This window comes from Oncorhynchus nerka, unplaced genomic scaffold (assembly GCF_034236695.1).
Source record: "Oncorhynchus nerka isolate Pitt River unplaced genomic scaffold, Oner_Uvic_2.0 unplaced_scaffold_859, whole genome shotgun sequence".
In the NCBI taxonomy this organism is placed as follows: domain Eukaryota; kingdom Metazoa; phylum Chordata; class Actinopteri; order Salmoniformes; family Salmonidae; genus Oncorhynchus; species Oncorhynchus nerka.
Genome location: NW_027040422.1, coordinates 199,232 through 211,158, shown reverse-complemented (window position 1 = coordinate 211,158; position 11,927 = coordinate 199,232). Strand labels below are relative to the sequence as shown.

The following is an 11,927-nucleotide window of genomic DNA, read 5'->3' as shown; positions in this document are numbered from 1 at the left end:
AACTACTGAACTAGGAGTTGTGTTTTTTTTTATCATAATGAATATGAGTGGCGGACCTGATCCTGGATCAGCACTCTTACTCTGAGACGCTTTGTGATGAGTGGCCCTGGGACCAAACTACAAATAACATGGGAAGACCACAGCTGCAGATATATACAACTACTGGGTTACGTGTCATGGTCGCAGTAGCACCTTATCTTGGAAAAATGCTGCTTATGGAAAACATAGAATTCAGAAAAACACTTCTCAATGAGAAATGAACATAATGATCTACCAATGGCCTCTCTGCCAACTCCTCCCCACCCTCTCAACATGAGATAAAAAGACCCACTGCAGCCCACATACCTTCCTACCTAGCTAGCCCAGAACACAGGAGCAGAGCTGCAGACCAGAACCCAGGACTCTAGAGTCATTCTCCTGTCTACTTCAGTGACTCTTCACCAGGAACAGAAACCTCTTCAACATGTCTGTTCCCCTCCGCTTCCTCTGTCTTCTCAGCCTGGCTGTTGGTGCTCTACACTGCACTCCCGTGTCTGACCAGGAGGGGGAGCTTTCAGAGCCTCATTATACCGACTGTCCCCAGGACTGGTCAAGCTACAACAACCGGTGCTTCAGGTACGTCGCCTCTCAGCTGGACTGGGCCGATGCAGAGTCCTACTGCGTGTCCCTGGGAGCCAATCTGGCCTCTGTGAACAATAAAGGGGAATTCAGCTTCGTGAAAAACCTGATCAAGAGCTTCGACCCTGCTGAGAGCTATACCTGGATCGGGCTGAGTGACCTCCACAAGGAAGGGAGATGGATGTGGACGGACGGCTCCAAGGTGGTCTACACGAGCTGGTCTTCAGGTGAGCCCAATAATGGAGTTGGTCTCCATCCGGAGAACTGTTTTCACACTAACTCCCAGAATGACAAGCTGTGGAACGACACATTCTGCTCCAACAAGTCTGCCAATGTCTGCCCCACGCGTCCCGGCCTCTGAACCTCTGAGTCTTGAGTTCAAAAGATGCTTTGGTTTCCATAAATAAAGAAAAATAACTTAAATCTCCTTCTTGGTCCTCTGTCTGATTCAACCTTGTCCTTTATTCTCCCCTTGGTTAGACTGAGAAGTAGTCAGTGTGTAGTGTTGGTTGCGTTACATTTACATTTACATTTAAGTCATTTAGCAGACGCTCTTATCCAGAGCGACTTACAAATTGGTGCATTCACCTTATGACATCCAGTGGAGCAGCCACTTTACAATAGTGCATCTAAATCTTTTAAGGGGGGTGAGAAGGATTACTTTATCCTATCCTAGGTATTCCTTAAAGAGGTGGGGTTTCAGGTGTCTCCGGAAGGTGGTGATTGACTCCGCTGTCCTGGCGTCGTGAGGGAGTTTGTTCCACCATTGGGGGGCCAGAGCAGCGAACAGTTTTGACTGGGCTGAGCGGGAACTGTACTTCCTCAGTGGTAGGGAGGCGAGCAGGCCAGAGGTGGATGAACGCAGTGCCCTTGTTTGGGTGTAGGGCCTGATCAGAGCCTGGAGGTACTGAGGTGCCGTTCCCCTCACAGCTCCGTAGGCAAGCACCATGGTCTTGTAGCGGATGCGAGATTCAACTGGAAGCCAGTGGAGAGCGGAGGAGCGGGGTGACGTGAGAGACTTGGGAAGGTTGAACACCAGACGGGCTGCGGCGTTCTGGATGAGTTGTAGGGGTTTAATGGCACAGGCAGGGAGCCCAGCCAACAGCGAGTTGCAGTAATCCAGACGGGAGATGACAAGTGCCTGGATTAGGACCTGCGCCGCTTCCTGTGTGAGGCAGGGGCGGACTCTGCGGATGTTGTAGAGCATGAACCTACAGGAACGGGCCACCGCCTTGATGTTAGTTGAGAACGACAGGGTGTTGTCCAGGATCACGCCAAGGTTCTTAGCGCTCTGGGAGGAGGACACAGTGGAGTTGTCAACCGTGATGGCGAGATCATGGAACGGGCAGTCCTTCCCCGGGAGGAAGAGCAGCTCCGTCTTGCCGAGGTTCAGCTTGAGGTGGTGATCCGTCATCCACACTGATATGTCTGCCAGACATGCAGAGATGCGATTCGCCACCTGGTCATCAGAAGGGGAAAGGAGAAGATTAATTGTGTGTCGTCTGCATAGCAATGATAGGAGAGACCATGTGAGGTTATGACAGAGCCAAGTGACTTGGTGTATAGCGAGAATAGGAGAGGGCCTAGAACAGAGCCCTGGGGGACACCAGTGGTGAGAGCACGTGGTGAGGAGACGGATTCTCGCCACGCCACCTGGTAGGAGCGACCTGTCAGGTAGGACGCAATCCAAGCGTGGGCCGCGCCGGAGATGCCCAACTCGGAGAGGGTGGAGAGGAGGATCTGATGGTTCACAGTATCGAAGGCAGCCGATAGGTCTAGAAGGATGAGAGCAGAGGAGAGAGAGTTAGCTTTAGCAGTGCGGAGCGGAGCGCCTCCGTGATACAGAGAAGAGCAGTCTCAGTTGAATGACTAGTCTTGAAACCTGACTGATTTGGATCAAGAAGGTCATTCTGAGAGAGATAGCGGGAGAGCTGGCCAAGGACGGCACGTTCAAGGGTTTTGGAGAGAAAAGAAAGAAGGGATACTGGTCTGTAGTTGTTGACATCGGAGGGATCGAGTGTAGGTTTTTTCAGAAGGGGTGCAACTCTCGCTCTCTTGAAGACGGAAGGGACGTAGCCAGCGGTCAGGGATGAGTTGATGAGCGAGGTGAGGTAAGGGAGAAGGTCTCCGGAAATGGTCTGGAGAAGAGAGGAGGGGATAGGGTCAAGCGGGCAGGTTGTTGGGCGGCCGGCCGTCACAAGACGCGAGATTTCATCTGGAGAGAGAGGGAGAAAGAGGTCAGAGCACAGGGTAGGGCAGTGTGAGCAGAACCAGCGGTGTCGTTTGACTTAGCAAACGAGGATCGGATGTCGTCGACCTTCTTTTCAAAATGGTTGACGAAGTCATCTGCAGAGAGGGAGGAGGGGGAGGGGGAGGGGGATTCAGGAGGGAGGAGAAGGTGGCAAAGAGCTTCCTAGGGTTAGAGGCAGATGCTTGGAATTTAGAGTGGTAGAAAGTGGCTTTAGCAGCAGCGACAGAAGAGGAAAATGTAGAGAGGAGGGAGTGAAAGGATGCCAGGTCCGCAGGGAGGCGAGTTTTCCTCCATTTCCGCTCGGCTGCCCGGAGCCCTGTTCTGTGAGCTCGCAATGAGTCGTCGAGCCACGGAGCGGGAGGGGAGGACCGAGCCGGCCTGGAGGATAGGGGACATAGAGAGTCAAAGGATGCAGAAAGGGAGGAGAGGAGGGTTGAGGAGGCAGAATCAGGAGATAGGTTGGAGAAGGTTTGAGCAGAGGGAAGAGATGATAGGATGGAAGAGGAGAGAGTAGCGGGGGAGAGAGAGCGAAGGTTGGGACGGCGCGATACCATCCGAGTAGGGGCAGTGTGGGAAGTGTTGGATGAGAGCGAGAGGGAAAAGGATACAAGGTAGTGGTCGGAGACTTGGAGGGGAGTTGCAATGAGGTTAGTGGAAGAACAGCATCTAGTAAAGATGAGGTCGAGCGTATTGCCTGCCTTGTGAGTAGGGGGAAGGTGAGAGGGAGAGGTCAAAAGAGGAGAGGAGTGGAAAGAAGGAGGCAGAGAGGAAAGAGTCAAAGGTAGACGTGGGGAGGTTAAAGTCGCCCAGAACTGTGAGAGGTGAGCCGTCCTCAGGAAAGGAGCTTATCAAGGCATCAAGCTCATTGATGAACTCTCCGAGGGAACCTGGAGGGCGATAAATGATAAGGATGTTAAGCTTGAAAGGGCTGGTAACTGTGACAGCATGGAATTCAAAGGAGGCGATAGACAGATGGGTAAGGGGAGAAAGAGAGAATGACCACTTGGGAGAGATGAGGATCCCGGTGCCACCACCCCGCTGACCAGAAGCTCTCGGGGTGTGCGAGAACACGTGGGCGGACAAAGAGAGAGCAGTAGGAGTAGCAGTGTTATCTGTGGTGATCCATGTTTCCGTCAGTGCCAAGAAGTCGAGGACTGGAGGGAGGCATAGGCTGAGATGAACTCTGCCTTGTTGGCTGCAGATCGGCAGTTCCAGAGGCTACCGGAGACCTGGAACTCCACGTGGGTCGTGCGCGCTGGGACCACCAGATTAGGGTGGCGCGGCCACGCGGTGTGGAGCGTTTGTATGGTCTGTGCAGAGAGGAGAGAACAGGGATAGACAGACACATAGTTGACAGGCTACAGAAGAGGCTACGCTAATGCAAAGGAGATTGGAATGACAAGTGGACTACACGTCTCGAATGTTCAGAAAGTTGAGCTTACGTAGCAAGAATCTTATTGACTAAAATGATTAAAAATGATACAGTACTGCTGAAGTAGGCTAGCTGGCAGTGGCTGCGTTGTTGATTCGGGGGCTAGCTGGCTAGCTAGCAGTGTTGATTACGTTACGTTGCGTTAAAAGAACGACAATAGCTGGCTAGGTAACCTAGAAAATCGCTCTAGACTACACAATTATCTTTGATATAGAGACGGCTATGTAGCTAGCTATGTAGATGGTGGGCGTTGGTCAAACAAATCAAACCGTTGTACTGTAATGAAATGAAATGAAAATGTGATACTACCTGTGGAGCGAGGCGGAATGCGACCGGGTTGTTGAGTTCTAATCGGTAGACGTTGGCTAGCTAGCAGTGTCTCCTACGTTAAGGACGACAAATAGCTGGCTGCGTTGTTGATTCAGGGGCTAGCTGGCTAGCTAGCTAGCAGTGTTGATTACGTTACGTTGCGTTAAAAGAACGACAATAGCTGGCTAGGTAACCTAGAAAATCGCTCTAGACTACACAATTATCTACACAATTATCTTTGATACAGAGACGGCTATGTAGCTAGCTATGTAGATGGTGGGCGTTGGCTAGCTGGCTAGCTGCTGGGCAGATACGTTAGGACGACGAAATACGATAATTACGCAATTATCTTTGATACAAAGACGGCTATGTAGCTAGCTAAGAAGAAATTGCTAAGATTAGACAAATCAAACCGTTGTACTATAATGAAATGTAATGAAATGTAATGAAAAGTTATACTACCTGCAGACCGAAGTGCAGACCGAAGTGCAGACCGAAGTGCGGATGCGACTGCTCGCTCCAACCCGGAAATCCAACCCGGAAAAAAGAGGTCTGACGCTTTCTGTATGAAATGCAACTCCTGTCTCTTAGATCAAATGTTTCTCACTCCCCCCCCCAACTCTGTCTCTTAGATCAAGTGTCCCCCCCCCCCAAAAAAAAACAACAACAACAAAACAGAACAGGTAAAATAACGAGGTTGTTGTCACAGCAACCAGAACCAAATCTAGGCCTCTGCCACCGGTACTGCTACTGGTTGCCATGACAGTTACTCCATGTTTACAATGCCATGGAGTCATCTATCATTGTATAATGTATTCTTCTTCTTTTTATTAGGTTTATTTAACATTTATTTAACTAGGCAAGTCAGTTAAAACCTCCAGTGCCTCCCCATCCCGCGTGCGGGAGCGTAATCATCGACTGACACTAATTAGCATGACGCAACGGACATAAATATTCCTGGAAAATATTCCTATTCATGAAAATCACAAGTGAAATATATTGAGACACAGCTTAGCCTTTTGTTAATCACCCTGTCATGTCAGATTGTCAAAATATGCTTTACAGCCAAAGCTAGACAAGCATTTGTGTAAGTTTATCGATAGCCTAGCATAGCATTTTGTCCAGCTAGCAGCAGGTAACTTGGTCACGGAAATCAGAAAAGCAATCAAATTAAATCGTTTACCTTTGATGAGCTTCGGATGTTTTCACTCACGAGACTCCCAGCTAGATAGCCAATGTTCCTTTATTCCCAAAATATTATTTTTGTAGGCGAAATAGCTCCGTTTGTTCTTCACATTTGGCTGAGAAATCACCCGGAAATTGCAGTCACGCTCCATAATATCGACAGAAACATGGCAAACGTTGTTTATAATCAATCATCAAGGTGCTTTATCTATTCGATAATACTGTATATCCACCGGGACAAGTGGTTTTTCAGTAGGACCGATTGGAATAATGGCTACCTCTGTATTTTGCGCGAGAATCACTCTGGGAGCCATCAGGTGACCACTTGCGCAATGTAGCCGCTTATGGGTATTCTTCAACATAAATGCGTAAAACTACGTCACAATGCTGTAGACACCTTGGGGAATACGGAGAAAAAGTAATCTGGTTGATAGCCCTTTCACTGCTCAATAGGGACGCATTGGAACGCAGAGCTTTCAAAAGATGAGGCACTTCCGGATTGGATTTTTCTCAGGCTTTTGCCTGCAATATCAATATTTTTACAGTTTTGGAAACTTTAAGAGTGTTTTCTATCCCAAGCTGTCAATTATATGCATATTCTACCATCTTGTCCCGACAAAATATCCCGTTTACTACGGGAACGTTATTTTTCAAAAAATGAAAATACTGCCCCCTAGTCTCAAAAGGTTTTAAGAACAAATTCTTATTTACAATGACGGCCTACCTCGGAAAAATCTAGACGACGCTGGGCAAATTGTGCACCGCCCTATGGGACTCCCAATCACGGCCGGATGTGATGCAGCCTGGATTCGAACCAGGTTCTGTAGTGACACCTCTTGCACTGAGATGCGGTGCCTTAGACCTTGGCCACTGCTATGAACCAGTCACACTGAACACATTCTGGAGGTGACAGCTACTAACTACCTAATTACGGAACGCCGTTTGGGTCTTTAGGTGTCAAAAAAAGATACACGTCAAGATACAAAGATACACTATTTGACGTGGCAAATAATTTTGTTGACCAATCAGGCCCTAAATATGACTGCACGTCACATAATAATTTAACATAATTAATTTCCAAGCTCTGGACCTGCCCTTCTCCAAGCTCTGGACCTAACCTCCCCCAAGCTCTGGACCTGCCCTTCTCCAAGCTCTGGACCTGCCCTTCTCCAAGCTCTGGACCTGCCCTTCCCCAAGCTCTGGACCTGCCCTTCTCCAAGCTCTGGACCCCCTAGCTCTGGCCCTGCCCTTCTCCAAGCTCTGGACCCCCTAGCTCTGGACCTGCCCTTCTCCAAGCTCTGGACCTGCCCTCCCCCAAGCTCTGGACCTGCCCTTCTCCAAGCTCTGGACCTGCCCTTCCCCAAGCTCTGGACCTGCCCTTCTCCAAGCTCTAGACCCCCTAGCTCTGGACCTGCCCTTCCCCAAGCTCTGGACCTGCCCTTCTCCAAGCTCTGGACCTGCCCTTCTCCAAGCTCTGGACCTGCCCTTCTCCAAGCTCTGGACCTGCCCTTCCCAAGGCTCTGGACCTGCCCTTCTCCAAGCTCTGGACCTGCCCTTCTCCAAGCTCTGGACCCCCATGCTCTGGACCTGCCCTTCCCCAAGCTCTGGACCTGCCCTTCTCCAAGCTCTGGACCCCCAAGCTCTGGACCTGCCCTCCCCAAGCTCTGGACCTGCCCTTCTCCAAGCTCTGGACCCCCAAGCTCTGGACCCCTAGCTCTGGACCCCCTAGCTCTGGACCCCCTAGCTCTGGACCTGCCCTTCTCCAAGCTCTGGACCTGCCCTTCTCCAAGCTCTGGACCTGCCCTTCTCCAAGCTCTGGACCCCCAAGCTCTGGACCCCCTAGCTCTGGATCCCCTAGCTCTGGACCCCCTAGCTCTGGACCTGCCTTTCTCCAAGCTATGGACCCCCTAGCTCTGGACCTGCCCTTCTCCAAGCTCTGGACCTGCCCTTCTCCAAGCTCTGGACCTGCCCTTCTCCAAGCTCTGGACCTGCCCTTCCCCAAGCTCTGGACATGTCCTTCCCCAAGCTCTGGACCTGCCCTTCTCCAAGCTCTGGACCCCCTAGCTCTGGACCTGCCCTGCTCCAAGCTCTGGACCTGTCCTTCCCCAAGCTCTGGACCTGCCCTTCTCCAAGCTCTGGACCCCCAAGCTCTGGACCTGCCCTTCTCCAAGCTCTGGACCTGCCCTTCTCCAACGTCTGGACCTGCCCTTCCCCAAGCTCTGGACCTGTCCTTCCCCAAGCTCTGGACCTGCCCTAGCTAGCTAGCTGATGGATACAATCAATGGCCTCACACCCTCCCCCCCAAATATAGCAAAACGACATCATCTGTTTCAGTAGCTATAGTAGGCTAACTAACTATCTAGCTGGGTGTCATCATATAAAATACCCATCATTTATAAGAAAGTTCTTCTTTGATTGACGGTGGTCGGACCGATCTATGTGAAGCTAGCCACAGTAAGGATTAGCCCTTCAAAATAAAAGTATGTAATTGATGGTGACGAAAACTAATACAAATAGTGGAATTAAGCCATAATTGAATAGATCGTGTTAAAAACAATGTTAGAATGTTGTTATATAAAATCAACAAAAGACAATCATTTGTTAATTTGACAAAAATATGTTGAAATCACACTGGATGTATTTAACCAGGTAGACCAGATCACCTTTATTTAACCAGGTAGACCAGATCACCTTTATTTAACCAGGTAGACCAGATCACCTTTATTTAACCAGGTAGACCAGATCACCTTTATTTAACCAGGTAGACCAGATCACCTTTATTTAACCGGGTAGACCAGATCACCTTTATTTAACCAGGTAGATCAGATCACCTTTATTTAACCAGGTAGGCCAGATCACCTTTATTTAACCAGGTAGACCAGATCACCTTTATTTAACAAAAATATGACCAGATCACCTTTATTTAACCAGGTAGACCAGATCACCTTTATTTAACCAGGTAGACCAGATCACCTTTATTTAACCAGGTTAGACCAGATCACCTTTATTTAACCAGGTAGACCAGATCACCTTTATTTAACCGGGTAGACCAGATCACCTTTATTTAACCAGGTAGATCAGATCACCTTTATTTAACCAGGTAGGCCAGATCACCTTTATTTAACCAGGTAGACCAGATCACCTTTATTTAACCAGGTAGACCAGATCACCTTTATTTAACCAGGTAGACCAGATCACCTTTATTTAACCATTTAGACCAGACCACCTTTATTTAATCAGGTAGACCAGATCACCTTTATTTAACCATTTAGACCAGACCACCTTTATTTAACCAGGTAGACCAGATCACCTTTATTTAACAATTTAGACCAGACCACCTTTATTTAACCAGGTAGATCAGATCACCTTTATTTAACCAGGTAGACCAGATCACCTTTATTTAACCAGGTAGACCAGATCACCTTTATTTAACCATTTAGACCAGACCACCTTTATTTAACCAGGTAGACCAGATCACCTTTATTTAACCATTTAGACCAGACCACCTTTATTTAACCAGGTAGACCAGATCACCTTTATTTAACCATTTAGACCAGACCACCTTTATTTAACCAGGTAGACCAGATCACCTTTATTTAACCATTTAGACCAGACCACCTTTATTTAACCAGGTAGACCAGATCACCTTTATTTAACCATTTAGACCAGATCACCTTTATTTAACCAGGTAGACCAGATCACCTTTATTTAACCAGGTAGACCAGATCACCTTTATTTAACCAGGTAGACCAGATCACCTTTATTTAACCAGGTAGACCAGATCACCTTTATTTAACCGGGTAGACCAGATCACCTTTATTTAACCGGGTAGACCAGATCACCTTTATTTAACCAGGTAGATCAGATCACCTTTATTTAACCAGGTAGATCAGATCACCTTTATTTAACCAGGTAGGCCAGATCACCTTTATTTAACCAGGTAGGCCAGATTACCTTTATTTAACCAGGTAGGCCAGATCACCTTTATTTAACCAGGTAGACCAGATCACCTTTATTTAACCAGGTAGACCAGATCACCTTTATTTAACCAGGTAGACCAGATCACCTTTATTTAACCAGGTAGACCAGATCACCTTTATCAAATCAAATCAAATCAAATCAAACTTTATTTGTCACATACACATGGTTAGCAGATGTTAATGCGAGTGTAGCGAAATGCTTGTGTTTCTAGTTCCGACAATGCAGTAATAACCAACAAGTAATCTAACTAACAATTCCAAAACTACTGTCTTATACACAGTGTAAGGGGATAAAGAATATGTACATAAAGATATATGAATGAGTGATGGTACAGAGCAGCATAGGCAAGATACAGTAGATGGTATAGAGTACAGTATATACATATGAGATGAGTATGTAAACAAAGTGGCATAGTTAAAGTGGCTAGTGATACATGTATTACATAAAGATGCAGTAGATGATATAGAGTACAGTATATACGTATGCATATGAGATGAATAATGTAGGATATGTAAACATTATATTAGGTAGCATTGTTTAAAGTGGCTAGTGATATATTTTACATCATTTCCCATCAATTCCCATTATTAAAGTGGCTGAGTCAGTGTCAGTGTGTTGGCAGCAGCCACTCAATGTTAGTGGTGGCTGTTTAACAGTCTGATGGCCTTGAGATAGAAGCTGTCTTTCAGTCTCTCGGTCCCAGCTTTGATGCACCTGTACTGACCTCGCCTTCTGGATGATAGCGGGGTGAACAGGCAGTGGCTCGGGTGGTTGTTGTCCTTGATGATCTTTATGGCCTTCCTGTAACATCGGGTGGTGTAGGTGTCCTGGAGGGCAGGTAGTTTGCCCCCGGTGATGCGTTGTGCAGACCTCACTACCCTCTGGAGAGCCTTACGGTTGTGGGCGGAGCAGTTGCCGTACCAGGCGGTGATACAGCCCGCCAGGATGCTCTCGATTGTGCATCTGTAGAAGTTTGTGAGTGCTTTTGGTGACAAGCCTAATTTCTTCAGCCTCCTGAGGTTGAAGAGGTGCTGCTGCGCCTTCTTCACAATGCTCTCTGTGTGAGTGGACCAATTCAGTTTGTCTGTGATGTGTATGCCGAGGAACTTAAAACTTACTACCCTCTCCACTACTGTTCCATCGATGTGGATAGGGGGGTGTTCCCTCTGCTGTTTCCTGAAGTCCACAATCATCTCCTTAGTTTTGTTGACGTTGAGTGTGAGGTTATTTTCCTGACACCACACTCCGAGGGCCCTCACCTCCTCCCTGTAGGCCGTCTCGTCGTTGTTGGTAATCAAGCCTACCACTGTTGTGTCGTCCGCAAACTTGATGATTGAGTTGGAGGCGTGCGTGGCCACGCAGTCGTGGGTGAACAGGGAGTACAGGAGAGGGCTCAGAACGCGCCCTTGTGGGACCCCAGTGTTGAGGATCAGCGGGGTGGAGATGTTGTTGCCTACCCTCACCACCTGGGGGCGGCCCGTCAGGAAGTCCAGTACCCAGTTGCACAGGGCGGGGTCGAGACCCAGGGTCTCGAGCTTGATGACGAGCTTGGAGGGTACTATGGTGTTGAATGACGAGCTGTAGTCGATGAACAGCATTTATTTAACCAGGTAGACCAGATCACCTTTATTTAACCAGGTAGACCAGATCACCTTTATTTAACCAGGTAGACCAGATCACCTTTATTTAACCAGGTAGACCAGATCACCTTTATTTAACCAGGTAGACCAGATCACCTTTATTTAACCAGGTAGACCAGATCACCTTTATTTAACCAGGTAGACCAGATCACCTTTATTTAACCAGGTAGACCAGATCACCTTTATTTATCCAGGTAGGCCAGATTACCTTTATTTAACCAGGTAGACCAGATCACCTTTATTTAACCAGGTAGACCAGATCACCTTTATTTAACCAGGTAGACCAGATCACCTTTATTTATCCAGGTAGGCCAGATTACCTTTATTTAACCAGGTAGACCAGATCACCTTTATTTAACCAGGTAGACCAGATCACCTTTATTTAACCAGGTAGACCAGATCACCTTTATTTAACCAGGTAGACCAGATCACCTTTATTTAACCAGGTAGACCAGATCACCTTTATTTAACCAGGTAGGCCAGATCACCTTTATTTAACCAGGTAGACCAG

At 47.8% G+C, this 11,927-nt stretch overlaps 1 protein-coding gene across 1 annotated transcript; it reads left to right on the top strand.

The window, feature by feature from the left end:
* The first annotated feature begins 336 nt into the window (after positions 1-336).
* Positions 337-1,041, top strand: LOC135570999 (galactose-specific lectin nattectin-like). The gene has a single exon (XM_065016812.1). It carries the CDS (start codon positions 464-466, stop codon positions 977-979), a length of 516 nt encoding a protein of 171 aa, XP_064872884.1. The 5' UTR covers positions 337-463; the 3' UTR covers positions 980-1,041.
* Positions 1,042-11,927: the final 10,886 nt, after the last annotated feature.